Genomic DNA, 27,048 nt, shown 5'->3' on the forward strand with positions numbered 1-27,048 from the left:
TAGGCAAATGAAGGGACTGGTAAATGGGGAATGAATGAACCAACATATTAAGGAGAGAAGGATGACCATGATGAGTGCTATACAGCACCCACTTCAAAAGTGGGGTAATAAAATCAATTAATAATGTTTAGGGACCAAATATTATAAACTATGAAGAAATTAAAATCTTATTTGCTGAATATTTTATTGCATTAAGTTACCATGGTACCTCTATCATGCTCAAAACTGATTGCAAAACAGGTAAGTTCATGTAGATATACCCAACGAATTGAGTATCAAGTTTCTCTGAAAAACAAAAATTTATGTATTGATTTAATTACTTTTATTTCAAATTTTAAGATTTAATATTAGTCATTTTCCCAAATTGATCAAAATTAGTAGATACAAAAATGTCAAATTTTAAAAATAAGTCCTTGTATCACATCAGTAGCCACCCTGTGCTCCAAAAATCTGTTCTATTTTACTGTTGTTAGGATTTTCTGGGCCTAACACATCAGGATAATTAGTTTCTAGGTTCTCCCATACCACTTTAGCTGTCAAAGCTTGGCCAATCTGTGAATTACAATAATAATATATATAAATAACAAATACTGTGGATTCATTCATATCGTGGGTATCATTGGAACATCACCAGGTGCTGTTAATTATGTGTATCAGCATATACTGTGAACCAAGTTATTTTAGCGGATTTTATTTCGCGTTTTACCCTTTCTAGACCACTTCGCGGCTATTTAATTTTGCGATTCTCTAATTTACTTGATGAAGTTTAATATGGAATAAGCCAGGTTTTACATATTCATGACGATTTAAATTCACGTTATTTTTCAGAATTTCTACTCGCAAAAGTCGCAAAAATAAGTTGGTTTACAGTACTCATTACATTTTCATATTGTATGCAATCAATTTTCGTTGATTGAGAAAAAATGGAATTTTTTGTGGATATTTGATTTCATGGTTTTTGCGACCTCTGCATACTAAGCCTATAGAAAATTTGTGATTCTTTGACCATTTGAATTTGTGGTTCACATGTACCCACGAAAACCACGAAATTTGGTATCGAAAGAATAAATATGAATTCACAGTATGTCAATGAGTTTCATTTGCATCATTTATCTTCTTAAAAAAAGAAATAAAACTGGGTAGAAAGTAAAACCGTAAACTACCTAGTATCATATGGAAGGTTGATATCCATAAAATTGTATGAATTATTTTTTTTTGGTGATAGTCACAGCGTCAGTTCAGTACTTAGTTGGTACAATGTACAAAAATACAATCATTTTTTTTTTTTTTACATTATTGGACTAGTGCAGTAACATAGGGAAATTAGAACTTAACAATTATAAATTGTCTTGCTTAAATCCACATCACTTTGACTCTGTTGAATAATTGTCTCATTGACAATCATACCATATCTCTTTATTCTATATTGACTTGTCATTTAAAAGATTTGCCATACAACAAATAAGTTATTTCACAAGTATTGATGATTATTATTCAATTTGCAATTCTAAAAATAAACTCATGACAATTGTTCACCAATATGTGTAATAAACATATTATTGTTTGTAAGTATGGATAAATCTACAAATTAAACCAGATGCTCTGCAGGGCACAGCTTTATACGACCGCAGAGGTTGAACCCTGAACGGTTGGGGCAAGTATGGACACAACATTCAAGCTGGATTCAGCTCTAAATTTGGATTGTGATTAAATAGTTGACACAGCATAGGTTTCTGACACATAATGAATGTGGTCTAATGAACTTAAAATTTTTTTTGCCTTTGAGCAATTCACTATGCTGTTGAATATTAATCCTCTCAAAAAAATGTTTGATTTTATTTATGAAATCTGAAATGAAAAAAATTTACCCCCCCCCCAATTTTTTTTTCACATCCCCCTTTCCCTTCTTCCAAAACTGATCTCAATTCAAATTTCTAATGGAGTTTGCAACAATAACTACTCATTTAAATACATATTAAAATGTAAAAAAAAAGTGCTTGTTATCACTGAATGGCAAAGATTGTTTTAATTTATCAGTTGGTAGTAAAAGTGAATATACATTGTATATTGTATGAAGCAATGATTTAAGGTGGTACCCAACACTTTCAATAAAATTAATTTGACTCGTTTAATTTTCATAAAATTTTGTCAAAGTATTTACTATGAGACTTTAATAAAAATATAAAAATTTAAAAAAATTTTGAACCAACAGTTTTGTCAGAAAAAATACACTGGTTATATAGCAATTTGACAAACACCAATTTTGATCATTGAGAAGCTTAATACTCATTCTTTACAACACAACGTAATTAAAACCTTTAGCTGACTTTACAGTGTTATCTCCCTGTAGTGTTACCACCTTAAGTTGATTCAACTACTATTCTGGACAAAGAAAGATAACTCCAATTGAAAATATGAAAATTTCTTGCTATTGCACAATACTGTGCAATTAGATATTTCTTGCTATTGCACAATACTGTGCAATTGAAAATATTTGCTATTGCACAATACTGTGCAATTGAAGATTTCTTGCTATTGCGCAATACTGTGCAATTGAAAATTTCTTGCTATTGCACAATACTTAATATAATAATTTTGGATCCTGATTTGGACCAACTTGAAAACTAGGCCCATAATCAAAAATCTAAGTACATGTTTCAATTCAGCATATCAAAGAAGCCCAAGAATTCAATTTTTGTTAAAATCAAACTTAGTTTAATTTTGGACCCTTTGGACTTTAATGTAGACCAATTTGAAAACGGGACCAAAAATTAAGAATCTACATACACAGTTAGATTTGGCATATCAAAGAACACAAATTATTCAATTTTTGATGAAATCAAACAAAGTTTTATTTTGGACCCCGATTTGGACCAACTTGAAAACTGGGCCAATAATCAAAAATCTAAGTACATTTTTAGATTCAGCATATCAAAGAACCCCAAGGATTCAATTTTTGTTAAAATCAAACTAAGTTTAATTTTGGACCCTTTGGACCTTAATGTAGACCAATTTAAAAACGGGACCAAAAATTAAGAATCTACATACACAGTTAGATTCGGCATATCAAGGAACCCCAATTATTCTATTTTTGATGAAATCAAACAAAGTTTAATTTTGGACCCTTTGGGCCCCTTATTCCTAAACTGTTGGGACCAAAACTTCCAAAATCAATCCCAACCTTCCTTTTATGGTCATAAACCTTGTGTTTAAATTTCATAGATTTCTATTTACTTATACTAAAGTTATGGTGCGAAAAACCAAGAAAAATGCTTATTTGGGCCCCATTTTGGCCCCTAATTCTTAAACTGTTCGGACCTCAACTCCCAAAATCAATCCCAACCTTCCTTTTGTGGTCATAAACCTTGTGTTTAAATTTCATTGATTTCTATTTACTTATACTAAAGTTATTGTGCGAAAACCAAGAATAATGCTTATTTGGGCCCTTTTTTGGCCCCTTATTCATAAACTGTTGAAACCAAAACTCCCAAAATCAATCCCAACCTTCCTTTTGTGGTCATAAACCTTGTGTCAAAATTTCATAGATTTCTATTTACTTAAACTAAAGTAATAGTGCGAAAACCAAGAAAATGCTTATTTGGGCCCTTTTTGGCCCCTAATTCCTAAAATGTAGGGACCAAAACTTCCAAAATCAATCCCAACCTTCCTTTTGTGGTAATAAACCTTGTGTTAAAATTTCATAGATTTCTATTCTCATTTACTAAAGTTAGAGTGCGAAAACTAAAAGTATTCGGACGAGGACGACGCAGACGACGACACAGACGACGACGCAGACGACGACGCCAACATCATACCAATATACACCAAAAAATTTTCAATTTTTGCGGTCGTATAAAAATTATTCCAAAAACAATTAAAAATTTGACCAAAATTGACCAAAAATACAAATAATGTATATTTCAGATGTCATAGCTTCATAAATTTAAAAGGAAGGTGCCAATAAAATATATTTTTATATTGATAGTATTGTCACAAGTATTTCTGTGCAAAATTTGTAATTTATTGGCCCGATTTTAAAAATGTCAAAAATTTAGGGCCAATTTGAACCCTTCGTGAACCTTCTCCTTTATGCCAAAAAATTAATGAATTGAATTGAATTGAATTGCAAAAAATCATATCACATGTATGCAAGTATTACAAGCATAGTAATCTTGCCACCAGAATAGACTCACTTTACCATTATGAACAAGTTTGTTGAAATGATGAGTATACATGTACCTGATTTGAATGAAATCCATCAACTGGCTCCAACAATTCCCATTTTTGTCCTCCATTTTTCTCATACTCATTCAAAACTAAAAAGCAAAACCAATTAAACATAACAAAAATAACAATCTTTGATATATGTATGGAGAATGAAGAGAATAGTTTTAACAAGTTGAACAGACTATTTTAATTATAACTATTATAACTCTTCTAGATATAGAGATAAATTTGTGATATAATTTTAGTTCCTTAAGTATGATGGAAAGGGGAGAAGTGACAGGGTATAAACTTCATATGCTTTTTGATACTGAGATGCTATTTAGTAATGGTAACTTAATTTCTATTTACTGTGGATTCATTTATTTTCGTGGGTATCAATTTTCGTTGCTTGCTGAAAACTTTCATATTCGTGGATATTTAATTTCGTGGTGTTGCCAATTTCTGTATACAAAGCCTATTATTCGTTTGAATTCTTGGTTCACCTGGGCCCAAGAAATACACGAAAATTGGTATCCAACAAATAATAATGAATCTACAGTATGGTTAATTCAGAGACGTTATGATGGTTCTACTAAGGGGTGTTTAATTACTTTGACTACCTATGATGGTCTCGCAGGGTCTGATGGAAAATGGAACATCTAGCTGCTTCTAAAATAGTTTTTGAAAACTTAAAAACTTGCAAAATTTAGCTTCAACCATAAAGTTACAAACCGTTTGATACTTAGTATCAGACATGAGACCTAAAGGGGCGTTACTCTAAATTACAAATCTTACCTTGGTTAATTGGGTTATCTACATAATATAACTTGAAATTCTTGGGCTGATATTCAGTTGAAAGCTGTTGTAATATTGAATTCAACTCATTGGCTCTCTAAAATTAGAAAATAAATTAAAATGATATATTTATAATGAAAATAAAAGTTGAAAGCTCATTGACAAATTATTGTGACTAAATTAAATAAAAAAAATTGTAGAAACTGTTTTGGATTTCATGAGTCAATTTTTTAATGCTAACATTGAGGCTCCCGCAGGGTAAAAAACGACCTGCAACCTCTGGGCTTTTTAGAGGCGACTTCTGACCTGAGGCCCTTCTAAAAACGACCTGCGACCTGTAAAATTTGGAAAAAAACTGACCTCCGACCAACTTTCGTCCTCTGTGTTGGGAAAAACGACCTGCGACCTGTATATTTCCCTTAAAAACGGCCTCTCGACGAATTTAAAAGCAACCTTGCGACCTGAGGGGGTACCCTGTGGGAGCCTAAACATTAGTCTTTTGATCTTCCAGTTACCCTTCTCAGAAAATATATTATTTAAAACATTATTTCTATATTTCATTGGGTACAGAAGATGAACACTTCAAAGATATGAATGTAATTTGCTAAAAAAATAAATTACCGTGGATTTATATTTTTTAGGTACCAATTTTTGTTGATAATGGAAAGCTTGTATCTTCCTGGTTTTGCCAATGTTTGCATACAAGCCTATAGAAACTTGAACTATGTTGATCACTCAAACTTGTGGTTGAATTTTCCCTTAATAACAACGAAACTTGGTTTAAGGTGGTACCCAATACCTTCACTAAAATTAATTTGGCTCGTTTAATCTTGAAATTTTGGCAAAGTATTTACTTTGACCCTTTGACAAAAATATAAAAATTTCAAAAAATTTTAACCAACCAATTTATCAGAAAAATTACACTGGTTATATAGCAGTTTGACAAACACCAATTTTGATCATTGAGAAGCTTAATATTCCCTTTAAAACACAACGTAATTAAAACGTTTAGCTGATTTTACAGAGTTATCTCCCTGTAGTGTTAGATACCACCTTAATAACAACGAAAATTGGTTTAACAAGATAAAAATTAATCTGCAGTATATTGTATACTTACATCTGTGGTTAAATTCCTCATTGTTTCATTTGAGTTCATCCATCCTGTGCATGGGGACACCTGCAATGAACATAAAAAATATTTATAGTTTGTGATAATTTTAGAGCATGAATGCTCAGAAATAAGAACTGTCATCAGTAAGTTACAGCATATTGAATAATAGAAGACTTTGTCTCAGAGGACACACACACCTCACTCTAACAGTAAGTAATTGACTGTTTGAATAGACCTCTATCTGAATGGTTTGGATATTAGCATTGTCTTTGAGTTTCATAAAATTTGGGTACGAAAAACTTTAGTTACATTGGGGAAACAAAAAAGTAACATTTTTCCAAGTTATAAAGGGGCATAACTCTAGAACCATGAGTGACTCGCTGCCCAAATTCAAACTCTAGCAGCAAGTTTTGGTTCTTACCATGGTGTATGACATTTTAAAAATTTATAAAAGACAAACTAAGTTAGATTGCAGTAACGAAAATTAGAGAGACAGAAGGACAGAAATACTGAAGGAAAGATGGAATGAAGGTTAACGCCCCTACTGACAATTGTAATAAAACTTCAATGAATTTATGCAATAATACACTTTGTTTAAAATTTCAATATCTTCCTAGAAATAGTTGGAGTCGTACCACAAAACCAGATATATATTTTTAAACAAATATTATGTTTATAACAGAGACAAGAAAACAATAAAAAATAAAAATTCATAGGTATTGAACTAAAGTTGACACTACCACACAAATAGAAAAATTTATACAAGTATATAAAAGGAACTTGTAAAAAATACATATAGCAACTATATAATATATTTGATCCATAAACTCATTGAACAATCAACATACTCACAAATTGAAGTATGTATTACTAAGGTAATTCCTGTAAAATACACTTCATAAGTTAAAATCAAGAATCTTACGCACACTTACAGAACGACTTACTTGTATCAGAAATCATGCTCATAACTTCATGAAACAGGTTTATAAACTGCTAGTCGCTAAGACACTCACAAATGAACAAAACTTAAAATTCACAACATTGGAATTATTGATTTACAAGTACCTGCAAACAGTTGAAATAATCATAGAAGTTTGCATATGTGACATCATTTCTGAGTGAACCAATCGGATGAATTCTAGTGTGCAGGCTGTCATACAACACTCTGCCGTCTGCAAGTGCTGTTAGGAAAACATGACTGCCCTTTGGTAGTGTTTGATCCTTCAAAATAACATATAAGTATTATTTTTTTCATTATATTAAAACAAAATGGTTGATGTCATGAGTTGCATTTGGAGTAAGTGGAATATTAGACTTAGCAAGATCTTAACCATTACTTAATAACAGAATATATTAATATGATCGTTCACTGTTCTTTTTTGGTAACTCTTCTGGGACATATTTCAATAAAAATCAAAATACCAGTTTAATAACAGATAGAATAAAGGTAAATATGTAAATCTATAATTCATAAAATTTATATTTTATTACCAAGTATTTGAGAGTTGTCAATGAATTGTTCTTCATTTGTTCTGGTTTGGTCATGTGATCTATAGTATCTGGATGTCTGAAAGTAAAAGTTGTTAGGGTAGTTATGAATAATGTTTAAAATTTTATTTACAGAGAATAAAGATTGACTGAGTAGGAATACTGTATACACGCCTGGTAAACCATCTAATCTCAACCAAATGGTTGAGACAGAAAAAAGTATTCTGGCACTTCCTGTTGAGCTTTTCTGGTTCAAAATATTGAAAATAAACACAGGGTAGGTCGAATTTTCGTCGTTTAACTGAAAATCAACGACTTTTTTGAAAAATCGGAGAATGTCATGCCATAGATAAATCATAATTGTAACTAATATGTCTCTTCTTGGTTTAAAATATTTTAAATTGAAGTCACAATCACTTTTCTCCTACGGATTATAATGTTTAATTCTTTAAATCCGATAGAACTGCTATGATATTAATGACTTTAGCAAGAAAATATGTCAATTTTTTGTGTTTTTTTTTAGGCTTTACGATAACCACGTCTGTAAATTGAACAAATATTTGTTTGTCAAGCCTACACTGAGCAGAAAAATAAAAAAAATATAAATGGTTGAGATATAAAGGTATTGGTTGAGTCTTTCTGTCACAATGTTGAGACTTTCTGGTTGCGCTAAATACTATTCGAGTTTACCTTTTTTTTTATGGTTAACCTGATTCATGTTTTCTGTCTGTGGTAACATAAAATCTAAATACAGATACGATTTTAAGCATTGGCGATAGAAAAATGCATGCTTTACAAATATAAATAAGATTACTTTACAATGGGTATTCATTAATATGATTTGGATAAATTCGATTCCTAACAGACATTTTTTAATGCAGAAAATGCATACATTTATAAAGAAATAAAATAGTTAGAAACTAAACAATCGAACAGGACCCCTTTTCTAGGTTTATTTTTTCGTACACATTATTTCAGGGTGGTGATAATTTAAATGTGAGTAAAAGATGTCATTTTTGTCAATATAATACTGATCACCAAAAAAAATATGACGATTTTAAAATTGCTTTGTAAGTATTATAAGTGACGTCCAACTTAGTGTAATCACAGGTGTTGTATTGAAATAATTAAAACTTTGATGTTTGTTCACAACTGCATTCAGGGCACATCCTTCATATTTGGTAATATTCAGCAACATTTATTTTATAACTGGCCCGGGCCCCGTCACACTAGGTCGTGATCGCACTACGATCTCTAAAAAAATAATGCTATTGACGATCGTAGTGCAGTTTGGTCGTGTTACGGTGGTGATCGTGTTGAGAGTAGCCAACTTTAAACATGTTCAAAACAATCGTGATGTGTTCGTGGCGAAATCAGGTCGCAGTTCTGTTCTAGTCGTAGATTGTTTTAGCTGTGGAACTGTCAGGATCAGTTCCAGGTTGAACTGTGTAAATCAGTTCTAGGTAGAACTTACCAATGACCAAATCAGTTCTTGATTAGAACTGTTCTAGCTAGAACTGTCTTAAAAGTGTCCGGAGATAGTTCCACATTTGTCCGCTAGAACAGCCCAGCTAACACATAATATTTTCATGATATTATTGACTGGTTATATGTATGTTTGTCAAAAATATTTACCAAAAAATATTTTATAGACATTTTTTTTAAATCAGAAATTATGCATGAATGATATTTTAACAATAATATTTCATTCCAATGTTTGATTGCTAATATAAAAACATGTTTTGTAAATATTTTTTTATAATAAATAAATAAATATTCTTTGCTGATGTTTTTAAAACGTTAAATAGACAGTTTTCTAAATGAGAACAATTGTATGTCGAGGAGATATTTCTTTGCAATATTCAAACAATATCTGATGGACATTTTTATATTACATTTAATATATATATTTATTAGATGTATAACAGAAATATTTATAAAACATTTTTGATTAATATCTATGTAAAGCATAGGTTTGATGTTTGATAAAATATCTTTTTGATGTAACATCAATATAATTTTCTTGTCTTAATTAAAAATATAAAAATGGTAATATCTAATGAATATTTCAATAACATCATAACACTATATTTTTTCGATTTTATTTAGAAAATATTAGTTAAAGACTGTTTCATAATCGTTTTAAGATAATATGTTTAATAGATATTTGTAAGATGTATGCTAGAAATGTTCTCCAAATGTTTGTTAGTGATATTTGAGTGAAGCACATGTTTGATATGAAAAAAGAAATATTTTATAAACATTTTTACATAATATTTCTAATTGATATTTGTAAGATGTACGACAAATCATACGGTTTTTCTAATGTTTGTAAGTGATATTTGTGTGAAGCCCATGTTTGATATGAAAAAGGAAATATTTTTTATATAATTTTTTAATCAGATTAACATGAATGTCTTCTCATTTTTGATAGAAAAGTTTTAACAAATCTTATCTAACTTGGATGAAAATTCCAATCAAGTCAAAAGAAAAATTATCTAGCGAATAACGATTGTGTTTGAAGAGCATTGAGGACTCAGTAAAAAATCAAATGATAAAGTCATACCAAATAGGACTACGATAATCTGTGCCTAGAACTAGAAAATTCAAAGTTTTTAAAACAGTGTTTATAAAAAAAATATCATTGATATTTCTTGCCAATAAAGAAATATAAGCCAACATTGTGCCAACAATATGCCAACGTGTTAGGTACTTATCTTCCCCCTTTATACGACATAATTGAAAATTTATGTTTTATATTATTCCAACGTTCTAACAAAAAAATGTGCTCTTCATTCTCTTTATCTAACATTTTCAAATCTGTGTAGTCATTTAAATGTATTTACCTAAATGATTAAACATTTTTTTGCACAAATAAAAAATAGTTAAAACCAGCCCAAAACAACAAATACAATTTGAATATAGTTTCATTTTACTCATTGTAATTGTAATTATGAGATGTTTGACACGAGAAAATTTATTGCTCTCCAATTGATAGTTGTGAAACGTCTGAATTTTAAGAGATGACTTATAATCTTTCATACTAAAGCATTTCATATTAAATCATAAACATTTTATTAAAATGGGTACATGGTTGACAGACTGTATATAAAAACATTTGGTAGACATCCATAAAACATATCCTAGACATAAGAAGAATATTTTTGTCCAGATGTTTGAAAGATGTTGTCTGGATATTTTCAATTGACACTGAATTATATCAAAATTATGTTAATTCAATATATAATCAAGATATTTAAAAATAATGCTCTTTAAACATTCAGAACAAATATTTCCATAAAATATGCTATTCACATGAGTAAAGCCAGACATATCACGTCAAAAACATGTTTTTGGATGATATTTTGGTTACATTTTGCAAGATATTTTAAAAATATCAATAAAATGTTTTTGTACTACCTGGGAGTCCTCCTTCAGATTATGACAGTTAGAGGTAATCTCCATTTGTATGTACATCTCTTTTGCAATTATCTATTTTAAATGAGAATAACTTTTGATGAAATGAATGAATTTAATGATTATCCATTTCTGAATATTAATTCAATTTTCTTTTTAAATATCTTAAAACTGAATTCGACGTAGCTAAATTATGAGAGATAGTTAAAAAACAATTGTGTGTGTCTATGCTAAGCATGCGATATCTGCTAAAAACTGGTCACACCTTACCAGATAACTCGAACGACGCCGAAAGGATAAACAAAAGTTTTTCATTTACAAAATTTGCATCCGTTAGGAGTCTGCGATGTAATGGCCAAATAAAACGGACGTGTTATATGCCGAAAAATGGGTGGAAGAGGAATAAAAAAAAATGTCAGAACAAAAAGCCAATAATTTTGCCTGATCATGATTAAGAAGATGAGCCAAAAATATTCATGATACTAAAGAAAACTAAAATACCAATAATTGCTTTTTCTTACGCGATTTGTTTTCAATTTGTATGTATCCGTTTTATTATCAATGTTCTTTCTGTGGTACGATTGCCAATGATACAACTCTCCACAAGAGACCAAAATGACACATAAAGTAACAACTAGAGGTCGCCGTACGGCCTTCAATAATAAGCAAAGCCCATACTGCATAGACAGCTATAAAAGGCCCCAAAATAACAATGTAAAACAATTGTAACGAGAAAACTAACGGCCTTATTAATATAAAAAAAATTAACGAAAAACAAATATGTTACACATAAATAACTAAATAAATTCTAGCCCTGGAGATGCTTAAAAAACACAGCTATTTACTATTTAGACTCTATTACAACCAAGGGCCTCTCTAGAAGCTGCTGTGATAACTACAGACAAGATTAAAATGACAGTTGAAATGTCAAACAATATACGGCAAGTTTATGAATTTTGACAGTTGTATATGTAATTGATACTAAACTACACAAGGTCGTGTTTTTCTCTGACTGTTTATGACGTCTTTCCATTAAATTCATTGGATGTTGGATTGTACGGATTGATAGTTTAGTCTTAGATGCATGATTTTTTTATGAGTTGTTAGTGGCTTTTAACCAGCTGTCAGATAACTGCGAGTACTCTCAAATCTGTTCCTAGTGTCTTTTTGTTGTCGGGATGTTCAAGAACCCGGCCACGTCCAATTGCATTTTTGTCCATCTGATGAGTTAAACCGTTTTCAACTGATTTTTATAGTTCGTTCTTATGTTGTACTGTTATATATAGCACTGTCCCAGATAAGGGGGATGGTCGGGATCCCGCTAACATGTTTAACCCCTCCACATTATTTATGTATGTGCCTGTCCCAAGTCAGAAGCCTGTTATTCAGTGGTTGTCGTTTGTTTATGTGTTACATATTGAATCATATTTGTTTTTCGTTATTTTTTATTTATTTTTTTTATATAAATAAGGCCTTTAGTTTTCTCGTTTAAATGTTTTACATTGTCATATCGGGGCCTTTTATAGCTGACTATGCGGTATGTGCTTTGCTCATTGTTGAAGGTCGTACGGTGACCTATAATTGTTAATGTCTGTGTCATGTTGGTCTCTTGTGGACAGCTGTCCCATTGGCAGTCATACCACAGCTTCTTTTTATAGTTGAAAATTTCATTCACCAGAAGATCTCAACATTGTTCCAGAATATCTCAACCGATACCAGAAAATCTCAACATGACATACTTTATAACATATTTAGCTTAATGAAATTATATTAGTAAAGAAAAAGAACAAACTGTAATTTTATGTTTATAATGTTTTAGAAAAATACTAATTTACTGATATATATGCTAGTTTATCAATGATATCACTGTCATTTTGTCAATAGCTGACTGCGCTGGCCACATTTACCTGCTGGAGAAAAGTCACTACGATGTCATTTTAAATCATATTCATTTGTGTTATACACGAGACAAACTGTAATTCCAATATCTATGGCATGACATTCTCCGATTTCACAAAAAACGCATTGATTTTTAGTAAATTGACGAAAAGTCGACCTACCCTGTGTTTATTTTGAATATTTTGAACCAGAAAAGCTCAACAGGAAGTGCCAGAATACTTTTTTCCGTCTCAACATTTGGTTGAGATTAGATGGTTTACCAGGCGTGGTATAACAGAAAAAGTATTGCTATGTTTTTATTAATGCAAAAAATGTTACAGCATTAGGTTGGCAATAATAAAAACTTGCTTCATATTTTAGTTGTGATTTTCCTCATAAAAGTTTTGGCAATCACATTAATTAGATTTTGAATTTTTCCCAATGTTTAAGGATTCAGAATAACAAAGAGTTGCATTAATTATTGAATTTACAACCCAGGGGGTTATTTCCTATATTTTTAGTGGTATGAGTGTGCCTCAAAACAGGGTCGTGTTTCATGCCCTGCTGGTTAGAACAGGGTTGCTTTTTCATGCCCTGCTTGTGAGAACAGGTTTTTTTAAATAAAGTATTGGTCTAGAACAGGATCACTTATTTAACTGTTTAAGATACAGTCTAGAACCCAGATCTAGAACAGCATCTATTTTATACAGTCTAGAACAGGGTATACATTTTATGAGAGTGTCTAGACTCTAGAATAGGGTATGTTTTTCAATATTTCTGTTTAGAACAGGGTATGTTTTTCAATGTTGTCTTGTTAGAACAGGGTATGATTTGGCAAGTGCTGTCAGCACAGTTATACCCGAAAGGATAGTCAGAAAAGCCCCCTTCTGGATTTACAGAATGGAATAAAGGGAAAATTTCCTTAAAAAATGAAAATTGCCAATACATCAGAGTAAAATCCTATGTTATTTGTGGTGATCTTCAAACTAAAAATTGTAAAATGTTAGGCAATTCAAACAACAATTGATCACTTTGAACATTTCAGAAGCTAACATTGATTGTTAAGGTGATACATAGAGAATATCATATGGCTTTTTCAATATCGCATCCGTATCAACCTGAGACACCAATATAATCCCAAGAGCTCTGCTCGAGGGATTATATTGGTTGAGGGTTGATATGGTGTGTGATATTGAAAAAGCCATATCATATACACTTTATTATATACATATACCTCAAGTAGATGTTTTTTATGTAACATGACGTCATACAGATTATAGGTTTGACATGACGTATTTGAAAGCCTTTGCAACAGTGACTGCAATCGATGATGTGACGTCATACAGATTAAAGGTGTGATAAAGCTTTTGCAACCGTGCTTATATCGATATCATCACGGGTGGCTGATACAGCACGCTTGCCAATGATTGTATTACACATACAATTTATCTGTATTTACTACTAAGTATATAATAAATAACACTACAGGGAGATAACTCTGTAAAAATCAGATGAATGTTTTATTCACATTCTCTCGTTAAGGAAAATTAATATCAAAATAAGAGTTTGTTTAACTGTTTATATATCCAATGAAATTTTTCAGATAAACTGTGTGGTTCAATTTTTTCTCAAGGTGGTACCTAACACTACAGGGAGATAACTCTGTAAAATCAGCTAAACGTTTTAATTACGTTGTGTTGTTAAGGGAATATTAAGCTTCTCAATGATCAAAATAAGTGTTTTTCAAACTGCTATATAACCTGTGTAATTTTTCTGATAAAACGGTTGGTTCAATTTTTTTCAAATTTTTATATTTTTGTTAAAGTCTGAAAGTAAATACTTTGACAAAATTTTATGAAAATTAAACGAGCCAAATTAATTTTAGTGAAGGTGTTGGGTACCACCTTAAATATATATATTTTTGCCAAAGGGTTTAAAGTAAGTATTTCAGATTAGAAAGGGAAATTCATTTTTCATGTCCTTCTAAACATGTTCCAATAATGAACATATGTAGAAACTTATTATACAGAAAAGAAAAAAAAAACCTTTTGTAAATAAACCTACCCATTACAAACATCATTGCCAACCAAAGCATAAAATAGAATCACTGGGTAATCTGCTGTTGGGTCACGGAATAAACTACAAGATAAAACATTTGTACATATACTTATTACATGTAGGTTTAAGTTTCGTCATAAAGATTTTTACAATTAAAACATATAAATTATTTGATATAATTTTCAGTTGATGCAATAATTTTTGTTTATTGTGTGAGTCCAGAACCTTATATAAAATCTGATTAGTCCATATTGAGACTGTGTTTAGGTGAGTTTCATGTAACTGGCACTCCAATTTGTGTTGAATTGCATTGCACCAAAACTTAATATGCCTCTTTTCAAATATTAACTTCATGCAAACAAAACATTCACAAAGTACCTTACTTCAAGATTTTTATTACATGAAATTTATTTCTAAAGTCAGAAATATATTTTTGAACTGATATTCACAATTCATTAATCACTCAGTTTAAGGGACTGTTTTTTTCAGTTTTGTTTAGTGCTGAAATGTTTTATGTTCTTATGTGTTATATGTGTACAGGTGTAATACCTCCAAATCATGGTACGTCACATCCTGTTGTATACGAAAGTAGGTCGAAAAAAATATTCCCTTGAATTTGACAGTTGTAGATAATTAATCCTACATTTTATTGCAGTAAAACCATTTCTGTGTCATAAACATATGTCTTGGGTATTTCAAAACACCATTATTTTTTATTTGGGATTTCTATAGAAAATTTTGTAATCTTGAGGTTACATGGTGACTAAACCTTGTACACAGATAAAATAAGGGGAGAACTTTGATTGGTTAACTTCCAATGATGGTTATTTTCTTATATGCAATGAAATGTTATGTGAATTTTTTTCTATAGAACTGGACAGGATAAAACTTTACTCATGCCAAGTATTTCTTTATTTGAAACAAAGATAAATTCTGCACATTTTTTTGAAAAGTGCAAATTTAACAAAAACTAATAGGGGAAAATCAATGGTGGTATTACACCTACAGGTAAAGTATAGTGTTTTCATGTGATTAAGCATTAAATTACATTTGCAACATTTGTGGATAACGTTTGAAGCCATTTGCAGTTGAGCAAGAATAAATTTTGTTTGTCCTTTTTGTCAAATAGTCAAAAACTTCAAAAATGTATGTACCTGCCAAAATTTGATGGGCTGATAAATAACAAATCAGCACTGTTAAGCTGACCTCCTGACGCTAATGTTCATCCACTGAGGAAACACATGAACAAAGAACAATATTTTTTCGTTCTAAAAGTCAAGAACAAAATAATATTTTGATTTTTCAGACTTTAAAGATGTAACTTATTCTAATGAAATATCGCCATGAAAAGGAAAAAGTATATTTGTGTGCATCAATACATTTATAATTTGAGTATATTTGTGTTCATCTATACATTTAAAATTAGTGCTGTATTGAGTGTTATTTAATGCCCTATTGATGTGCATTTTCTTGACAACTGGGAGGAGCACTGCAGATATTGTAGCCAGTGATAACAAACCTTAACATTATATCATCCATTGAACCAGATCTAGCACCTGGTACAGAAAAAGAAATTTATTTAAATAATTAACGATTTCCTTAAAAGACACTACATTAATTTTATGTGTAATAAGTACAATTGAACCTAATCCATAAATCCTCACTTTCTGTAGCCAAGGGTTACAATCCTATCCCCTCATCTACACCAGTGGAGCGTAACCCTTGGCTAGCAAAGATGATAAATCCCTAGTTGGAGCTAATGCTTGCCAAAGTTTTTTACATATTGTTTCTGGTGAAATTTTCATCCCTAAAAAGGACTTTTGTGTAGAATTTTTAGCATATTATTCATTTATACATAATACTATGAAACCATAATATCTACTCAATCTTTGTTCTAAATAAATTGATTTCTTACCATTTACTGCGATGTTTTGATAATCTCTATGGTTACATCTGTTTCTAGCCTTCAGTCTCATATATATGGAATCTGTAGGTCCATGGTTAATCAATGGATAAGGGTTCGGTATAAATCCTTTAAGATAAATTATCCGATGCTATCAGGTAAGTATACAAGTATTCAATATAAAATGAGTAAAACAGTGACAGTACTAGAATATAACACACACACATAAACTCACTATTTCTTGTGCAAAATGAACTGTAAATAACATTTGTATTTGTAATTTGGCATTACTGACAGATTTAAGTCTTTGCTTAATTTTTAACTTTATAAAACTCTCAGTTTTTGGCATACTGTATAGAAAAAAAATTGGAGGACTATATGTTATATTTCTAACATCACAGTACCCAAATTGCAGAATCTGTTTCTCTTGTTATTTTAGAGTTCTTTTCAAAGATTTGCAGAAAGTTGTTTTCTATATATGTGACGTCATCTGGCATGGTAGTCTTTTTTTTCATGAAGTCATAATAGGAAATTTCAGTAGAAACCAAGAAAATTTGATTTCATAATTAAAGTTCAACTTATCATTTGCAGAGAACAGATATTTCACTAGTGAGTAGAAACATTTTTCTCAAGCTGATCAAGAAATGTGAAAATAGCATTAAAATTACAGAAAGAAATATAAATCAAGTTAATATTTCCCAGCTTAAGGTGGTACCTAACACTACAGAGAGATAACTCTGTAAAATCAGCTAAACGTTTTAATTACGTTGTGTTGTTAAGGGAATATTAAGCTTCTCAATGATCAAAATAAGTGTTTGGTCAAACTGCTATATAACCAGTGTAATTTTTCTGATAAAACGGTTGGTTCAAATTTTTAATTTTTTTTATATTTTTGTCAAAGGGTCAAAGTAAGTACTTTGTCAAAATTTCAAGAAAATTAAACGAGCCAAATTAATATTAGTTAAAGTGTTGGGTACCACCTTAATAACTTACCAGTAGTTGATGATAATTCTGGCCAATCAAGTTCATTTTCTAAAACATTCAACAACGGTTCAAACATAACCTGAAAAGAAATTTACAAAGCCTTATTTATTACATCCCCATCTTTTTACCAAAATCCAGCTAGTGTACAACAAAGTCTAAACATACAGTTCAAAATATCATTGGTATCAAATTCTTGGTGTAATACCACCATTGATTTTCCTCTATCAGTCTTTGTTAAATTTGCACAATTCAAAAAATAGTGCAAAATTTATCTTTGTTTCAAATAAAGAAATAATTGTCATGAGTAAAGTTTTATCCTGTCCTGTACTATAGAAAAAATTTCACATCACATTTTATTGCATATAAGATAATACCCACCACTGGAAGTAAACCAATCAAATGTTCACTTCTATTTCACCTGTGTACAAGCTTTAGTAACAATATGTTACCTCAAGTTTCCAAAATATTATATAGAAACACCCAAGAGATATGTTTATGAACAGAATTTTTTACTGCAATAAAAGGTAGGATTAATTTCTTACAACTGTCAAATTCAATAGAATACTTTTTTCAACCTTTTTCATATGCAATCGGATGTGACTTACTATGATTTGGTGGTATTACACCTTAACATGTAAAAACAGGCTGATATAATATAGCCAATAGGTGTGTTGAAAGTGGCACCCCAATCACCATCAATATACCAATCAATCAATCACAAAAAAAACCCACCTTATATCCTAGAAGTAAAAACAAAAAACACCAAAGTCATTATAATTCCTTAATAACTGATTGATTGTTGGTTCTTTTACGCCACATTAGCACAAAAAGGCTATATCGCAGCAAGAGCTAATTTGAATATTTTTACAATTTCAATTTTAATGACACCATGTTGTTTAAATGGTTATAGTAAAACCATCAATGTACATAACTTACAACTGACATTTCTGTTGTATTAAACCATTCTCTTGGTAGATGGAAGTGAGCACTGATTGAATCTCCTAAGACTACAGCTCCTCTTTGTTGACTGTTCAGACATAATTGGTCTTCATATGCATTCCCTGAGCTATCAGAACCCTGATGTTTGAACAAAAACATTAGAAATGCTGGTCACACATGGAATTTGACAACGGTTTTTTACTTCTTGATTTATGAGAGATTAAAAACTTTTTTTTTTTAATCTCAGTTAACATCAGTTTATTTAAACTAATCTAAATCAATCAAAGAAGCAAAATTCTAATTTTATAATAGATTATTACCAATGTTATTTCAACTGATCGGGTGGAGCTTACGTTTTAATTTGCATAAGGCCAGTCTATTTGAAGATGTGTGTGATAAGGATGACTGCCGTTATAATTATTACTGATTTCTAATCACCTATCAGTGTCATCAAATGAATTTACAAAACAATGGCTGGACACTTCATTGATGAGTTTATCTTAAAACACCTATCTATAGACGGACTGGTTTATTGTGAGCGAATCGGTTAAACTTCACCCAGTCAAGTGAAATAAATAGAGTAATACCATGGCATGTCAAATTCATATTTGTAGCATACCATGGTTTATATTGATCTTTAACATTAAACAATAAGTCTTAGACATGTTATTCACTGGTGATAAACGGATGGTAGTAATGTAAAGTTATGGTTAGCCAAAAATGGGAAAATTATCTCTAGAGTTTTCTCCCATCTTTGGTTAACTGTAACTTTACGGTACGACCATCAGCTTACCACCAGTGGTTATTTAGGGCAACGTAAATTTAGTTTTAAGTCTTTGGATTTAATGATATATTATTTACACATCCCATCTATGTTGGACATTTACAAGGATGGCCAATTTTCCATTTTTTCCTAGGTCAGCACTTCTCTACTTCCTCCCTCAATAAAAGATGTCTGCCATGATGAAGCAAAAAGTTATTTTTAAAAAACACCAATAATCAATTAAACAAAAGAAAACAAATATTCAAACTTACCTGATTTTTATGCATTATAACTAAACGTGTTACAATGTATAAACACATTTTTTATCTCCCATGATTATAGTGTTTTTCATTCAGGTCTTTAAATTAATATGGGCAGTCCACCACAATATGATCCAGTCATAAAATTAACTCTAATGTGTTGACAAAAAATTTATTGGTTTTATCCATAAGATTAGTGTACTTTGTGTTGACTGGTTTATATTATACTTGATATATTTTTTTTCAAATCCTGTGTCATATTTTAAGTTTATTCTAATAATCAATGTTTACTTACATATATCCCATTACAGTTAGTGTCTTTGCTTACATCTGAGAAATGAGGCCTGTCAAAATACCAATTAAGTGTTGACATAATAATATCAAAGGAAATGTGATGAGATAATAAAACTGCATACCAAATATCATTTACCTAGCGCCACCACTGTAGTAGTTTCCCTTAAATAGACTCAACAAACTTTAACATGTGAACAATGCAGAAGTTGCAACGTCAATAGACCATGACTGAGGGGACTGGGTCAAATAATCTCCTTTAAAATGCTAAAACAATAGCATACCAAAGATAATTGACCATCCACTAGTTGTTCCTTTTAATCTGACCTAATCACAAACTTATTAGGTAGCAATATACAGTTAGGAAAAAATATAAAATTGCAAAATACATAAAATATTCATGAAGACAACACATATATATATATATTATACATGGACCACTTTCAACCTAATTAGGTAAGTTTTCCAGGAGAGAAGGGAAGATAACTAATATTTCAATTGCAAACTTCACTTTACCTGGACCCAGGATGAATATCTTTGCGTCCATCATCACAGTCTTTTCCTCTCCATGATGTTCCTCTAAATGTCTATAAAAAAATATTTTACGTTTAATACAATTTAACCTTTAAGAATTGTTCTTTGTTTTGACCTTTCATTGTGATCTCAACACCAAAATATATATTTGGGGGATTTAGAATTGTGTACAAGAATATAAAATTGTCTTCCAGATTGACAATGTTTAGTTATCATGATTTCTATGTTGTTTGGTTGCTGTCTTATTCACTTGGACTACCTTTAGATACATCAAAGTTGAAAAACTCCTGACATCTCTTTGGTCAGACAAGAAAAATATTGCAGTACTTAAATGGTGTCTAAAAAGACATAGGTGTGTGAGATGCAAAAACACTATTTTCAAGCTTATCACAAAAATTTCATAATAATTTTTTTTTAAATTCAAATTTGTAAGATTTCACATAGTTATCATAAAATACCTTCATGACACTAAATCTGTCACCATCTATATCAACTGCAGGCATGTGGCCGTCAAATATTCTGAAATAATTAAGGTAACATTCAAATAATTATTTTGACATCCAAACAATTAATTGAAGTCCATGTTTTGAAATTTACCAGGAAATCCAAAAATATACACAGATCAAAATTAAAATAGCAAGTGCACAATATGTGTCCAGAACAATGATCTGTGCAAGATTGTTTGAATTATTTTACTGTTTTCAGGAAGTTGCAGATTTATAAAGTGTGACCTGAAGGACATTAATGCAAGATAAGAGGATACTCTAAATGCCTCATAAGCTTTTCTGTCAGGCAACACACCAGACAGTTAGGAACTGCTAACTCTTCTAAAGCACCTGAATTCACTTCAATTTTAATCAATTGGCTTTCTATCGCTCTATTTTTTATTTTTTGTGTTGTATTTCTTTAGTGTTCTGTTATTGTCTTGTTCTTTTGACCACTATTAAAATGTGCTGCTTCATTTTAATGATTTGTGTTTTTTTACTGCAGACTTTGTATCTTATCAGGGCCTTTTATAGCTCACTATGCGGTATGGGCTTTGTTCATTGTTGAAGGCCGTACGGTGACCTATAGTTGTTAATGTCTGTGTCATTTTGGTCTTTTGTGGATAGTTGTCTCATTGGCAATCATACCACATCTTCTTTTTTATATTTGTATCTGCAAACTTTTTTGTACTTTCAATTAGGTTGAAGGCCATGGGTTTTAAATGAGAGCAGTTTATTTTTAAGTTGGTTTCTACCGCATTGTACTGGACAATTGATATCACACTAAAACAATTATAGTTGAAATATAAAACAAATTACAGGTTTGAAACATATAATAATAATTGAGATTCAAACAGGGGGTAAATTGCTGATTGATTAATAAAAGTAACATCATACTGCATTACAGACATAAAGTATTTAGTTCCTGCTTAAATTGTGGCACCCATTGTGTTGCTCTTCAGATGCAAAAAATTGTTCCATGTAATTTTTGTGATTGGCCATATTGACCAGGTAAATTGATAACTTCTTACTTGTCTATGAGTTTACAAATCTCTTTAATTCCAGGCAGTTCACATATGTTAGGAGCTGCCCTCTTCCTTCTTGCATTGAATACTCGGCTAACCTATATGAGAAAATAATCTATATACTATAAATTCAGAAATTATTGGGATGTTTATACTAATGAGAATAATGCGACTAGATGCCTTATGCAATAGTAAGAAGTGGCATTATGATATCATATGCATATGTCTGTACTCTGAAAAAAGTAAAAACACAAAAATACTGAACTCCGAGGAATATTCAAAAAGGAAAGTCCAAAATCAAAGTCCAAACACATCAAACGAATGGATAACAACTGTCATATTCCTGACTTGGTACAGGCATTTTCTAATGTAGAAAATGGTGGATTGAACCTGGTTTTATAGCTAGCTAAACCTCTCACTTGTATGACAGTCACTGAAGGCAACTTTTCATGAATCACAATAATTAATCTTGCATTTTCATTCATTTATAAAAAATAAACAGCTGCGCCATCAGCGCATGATACGCCCGACGTCTTGTGTGGAAGTTTTATGCAATAATCATAAATAGTTTCTCAGGAAGTTTTAAGCAATAACCATTTATTGTTTTTGAGACATGGCGGGACATATGAACCCCCCCCCCCCCCCCCACCCTGATTTTTTTTTTCAAATATCACTAAAATAAAATTTTGAATCAAACCAAAAAGTATACAGATCTTTAAATTAGTATAACAAAGAAGTGTGTACAGTTTAAAGCAATAATCATAAATTGTTTTTGAGATACAGCGCGACATGTAAAAAAAACCCTCCCCTTTTTTACAAAATACTCAATAACTCAAAAATAAAATTTTGGGTCATCACCAAAAAGTATACAGATCTTAAGATTAATATAACAAAGAAGTGTGTAAAGTTTTAAGCAATAATCATAAATCGTTTTTGAGATACGGCACGACATGTAAAAAAAACCCTCCCCTTTTTTACAAAATACTCAATAACTCAAAAATGAAATTTTGAATCATCACCAAAAAGTATACAGATCTTTAGATTAATATAACAAAGAAGTGTGTAAAGTTTTAAGCAATAATCATAAATCGTTTTTGAGATACGGCGCGACATGTAAAAAAACCCTCCCCCTTTTTTACAAAATACTCAAAAACTCAAAAATGAAATTTTGAATCATCACCAAAAAGTATACAGATATTAAGATTAATATAACTAAGAAGTGTGTAAAGTTTTAAGCAATAATCAAGAAATGTTTTTGAGATACGGTGCGACATGTGAAAAAAAACACACCCCTGTTTTAGTTACAAAGTGCCGTAACTCAAAAAGTTTAAATCTTATTTTCACCAAAAAGTATACAGATCATTTGACCATCATAAGAAACAACTATATTAAGTTTCATGAAATTTGGATAAGTCGTTCTCAAGTTACGGTGCGACATGTTTACGCCGGACAGACGGACAGACGGACGGACGGACGGACAGACAGACGGACACCGGACATTTGTATACCATAATACGTCCCGTCAAAATTTTGACGGGCGTATAAAAAATGGCAATAGTAAATGCATGCAATTAGTCATAAAGGTGGATTATTGCATGTGAGGTAAGTATTTTAGGTCATAATAAACAAGACTTTCTACATTATTTTTTTAACATAATTTGATCATTTGAAACACTTTCTTAAATACGTCATCATTTCTTGCTTAAAATTTTTTAAATCGTAAACAGAGTTTTTTTTCACTGATTGAAATACTTCATATAGTTTCTTGAAATTAGATCAAAGCATTCTTAATCTTTTACACATTATGTGAATATACAGATAGACAATGATTAATAAACATAAAACATCATGTCTATGAAGGGCATTATTGAAATAACATACCTTTGGTTTTGGAAACAGATGGCACTGTTCTTCTCCTGTATCAGTGAAGCAAAAACCAAGTCCTTGACAGGCTTCATCTGGATTGTATTTTGCTGGTAATCTAAAAATAAGATAACAATAAATTTAGAGTTTATCAATTACCTACATGCCAAATAATTTTGTTTTACAAAATTAGTATAAGGGACAGGGATAAGTACCAATACCATAGGCGGATCCATGGGGGCCCTGATGCCCCCCCCCCCCCATTGTGGGAAAAATTTGGTTGGTTATATAGGGAATCACTGAAGCATGACTGGAGCAGGCCCTCCCTTATGAAAAGTTCTGGATCCGTCACTGAATACATGTACTATGGAACAAAAAAATCTTCAAAGAATAAACAATGAGTCTACAAAACATACACTCTTTTCTCTTTGTGCAACCTGACTAAATTACATGTCAAACAATTTGAAAACTCAAAATTGAAATACAAAGGTTTTCCTACTACCTATAAGGTGTAAATGACCTAGCTTAGTTAGATTTGACAAACTTTAAAAAAAAAAAAAAAAAAAAAAAAAGGTTTATAATGGCCTTCAACTTTGTAATTAGGTTAACCTTCTAAATATTTGGTTCAAGTGCCACTATTAGAGATTATATAGACCAGATGCATATCTGGCATACTAGTTTATAAGCCTGGTTTCTTTGATGATATTTTCTCATGAATAATGTCCTCTCTGTAAATCCTGTCACTAGTTACATGGCAATAACAAACATCAGGAGCCTGTAATTCAGTGGTTGTAGTTTGTTTATGTGTTACATATTTGTTTTTCGTTCATTTGTTTACATAAATAAGGCCGTTAGTTTTCTCATTTGAATTGTTTTACATTGTCTTATCGGGGCCTATTATAGCTGACTATGCGGTATGGGCTTTGCTCATTGTTGAAGGCCGTACAGTGACCTATAGTTGTTAATGTCTGTGTCATTTTGGTCTTTTGTGGATAGTTGTCTCATCGGCAATCATACCACATCTTCTTTTTTATATCTATTTAACCACAAAGCACAGAATATTAATACTTACACACGTATAATCTCATATGCAATGTAGTCTACAAATACTTTACATGGTATTGCAACTGCAGGTGGTAAATAATTGCAGAATCTTTCTAAAGATTTTGTTACTGTTTCATTGTGTATAGTTGCTAGTTGTTCTCCAAATGTAAAAATAACAGTACATGCTGAAAAAAAGAACATTTTCATTTTTAAACACATTTAGCTTTACATTTTCATTGTACATCTAACGTCCCCAATCTAGAAAGACAAATTCAAAACACATCGATCTTTTGATTTACTACTTGATGTTAAGCAAGAAACAATAAACCAATCCATATTCTGTATTTGTACAATTCTACAGAGATGTTCAGAAAAAGAAAGCAGAAATCAATTTAAGTTTATGTCAATGACTGTCTGACACTAACAATGACTAAGGTAAATTCAAATACCTTATTTCTGACATATACTTTTATATATATGTGAAATAGTTAAATAAGATTGCAAACATGTGAACAATAATCAAGACAACCTTTTCTAACAATTGTTCCAATAGAGTCAAATCTTAACAATTAGTGTTTGACGATACCTTCTTTCCTTTGATTTTTTTGTTTCAGTAATAAGAGTCTAAGACCCAATTAGACCTTTTATGTAGGGTCTTTCTTCATCTTAAAATGCTTATTCTAAATTTTTGCCTTGGCGCCTTCCTGTGACCATCAGGGATAAAAATCAAAATCGAAAAATACCCTTAGCAGACAGCATGATTTTTATGGGGACGAAGTCCCCTATTACGGTAGAAAAAAAAAAGAAAAAAAATCGGGAAAATTTCCTGAATTTTTAATTGTACTAATAAAGTCGAACTCGTTAACTTTTTTTTTTCAGACTTTTTCAAATCCCCGCATCTGCGCAGAAATCTACTTCTGTTTCCAGTCTTGTTTGCATGAGACTTTGAATAAAATATATATTTATTATCAGTCTAAGAAAGGAAATCAATACTAATTTATTTTTTTAAATTACTTGTTTTGAAAAAAAAGGTTACCTGATGACAGTGTTTCTTTGTTTACATTGAATATGACGTCATAACTTAAATAACGTCACAACTAAAATCCCTAACATCAGAACCAAAATCGGAAACGTTACGGTATTTGTGTTACTCTGTTTTTAAAACATGTGTGAATTAAAAAACAATCATACAGACTTCGTCCCCATTCACAGGTAATGCCTGCCTCATATTAGGACTACTATACACCTAATCGCTATTTATTCCATTCCGGATAAGTTCTAAAATTACACAACTTTTTCATCCAGTTGAAGCTATCTGGGACCCTGTTTAAACAATGCACCATGCATGATACTTTTTAATGAGACCTGTTTAACTACCATAAATACTTCAAACAAAATATTTTTTTACTTCAAGTTTAATTTCGAAAAAAGTGGATCATACAATATCAAAGTTTCTTGATGATCACTTTCTAAAGTTTTTTCTTCCTCAGCTCACTACTGATGACCTCCATTTTCCCTGGAATGGACTAAATAGCGATAAAGTGTATTACATGTATGTGTGCAAACAACTAGTATAACAAATTTTTGTTTTGTCATCAGTATACCATGTAAAATAGAATAAAATAAGAGTATATTGAAGAGTTAACAAATAAGTTAATTCTATCAGTTTACAAAAAGTCTAAAACAGACTTTGTCCTCTATCAGATAATAGCTGTCTAGACAGATATGTAACTGGTGTAGTAAAATAATCTAAAATCAACAGTGCAATACTATATCATAAATGAGTCTAATTATCAATTAAAACTTACCGGCACAGTTGGTACCACCATTCGCGCCGAAATTTAGGAAGTTTCTCGATCTAGATGCTTCTGAACCATATGAACAGATAACAAAAACAAGGACAAAGACAACTGCTTTCCCAAGTGACATTTCTTTGGATTTTTTAACACCTTCTGCAAAGTCACATGATCACCACGTGACACCAATTTCAAAGATCACTTACAA

General features: G+C 31.0%; 1 protein-coding gene across 1 annotated transcript; it reads right to left on the reverse strand.

The window, feature by feature from the left end:
• Positions 1 to 167: 167 nt before the first annotated feature.
• On the reverse strand, positions 168 to 27,027 carry LOC143080033 (acyloxyacyl hydrolase-like). Its single transcript, XM_076255679.1, has 18 exons — positions 26,853 to 27,027; positions 25,073 to 25,229; positions 24,019 to 24,118; positions 22,144 to 22,235; positions 21,086 to 21,146; positions 20,610 to 20,680; positions 20,098 to 20,146; positions 18,777 to 18,917; positions 17,850 to 17,919; positions 16,869 to 16,985; positions 16,473 to 16,509; positions 14,960 to 15,034; positions 7,604 to 7,679; positions 7,178 to 7,333; positions 6,119 to 6,178; positions 5,002 to 5,098; positions 4,240 to 4,316; positions 168 to 552 (listed from the first exon to the last, which is right to left on the reverse strand). The coding sequence occupies exons 1-18, from the start codon at positions 26,971 to 26,973 to the stop codon at positions 424 to 426; spliced, it is 1,686 nt and encodes a 561-aa protein (XP_076111794.1). The 5' UTR covers positions 26,974 to 27,027; the 3' UTR covers positions 168 to 423.
• Between the last annotated feature and the right edge of the window lie 21 nt (positions 27,028 to 27,048).

This window comes from Mytilus galloprovincialis, chromosome 6 (assembly GCF_965363235.1).
Source record: "Mytilus galloprovincialis chromosome 6, xbMytGall1.hap1.1, whole genome shotgun sequence".
NCBI lineage: Eukaryota > Metazoa > Mollusca > Bivalvia > Mytilida > Mytilidae > Mytilus > Mytilus galloprovincialis.

Bases quoted from the DNA above. Each gene is read 5' to 3' on its own strand.
- LOC143080033 (XM_076255679.1), bottom strand. From the start codon at position 26,973: ATGTCACTTGGGAAAGCAGTTGTCTTTGTCCTTGTTTTTGTTATCTGT. The intron at 24,119-25,072 runs GTAAGTATTAAT...TCTTATTTTTAG, and splicing joins GCATATGAGATTATACGTGT to ATTACCAGCAAAATACAATC. The intron at 7,680-14,959 runs GTAGGTTTATTT...TTTTACTTTCAG, and splicing joins GGCAATGATGTTTGTAATGG to ACATCCAGATACTATAGATC.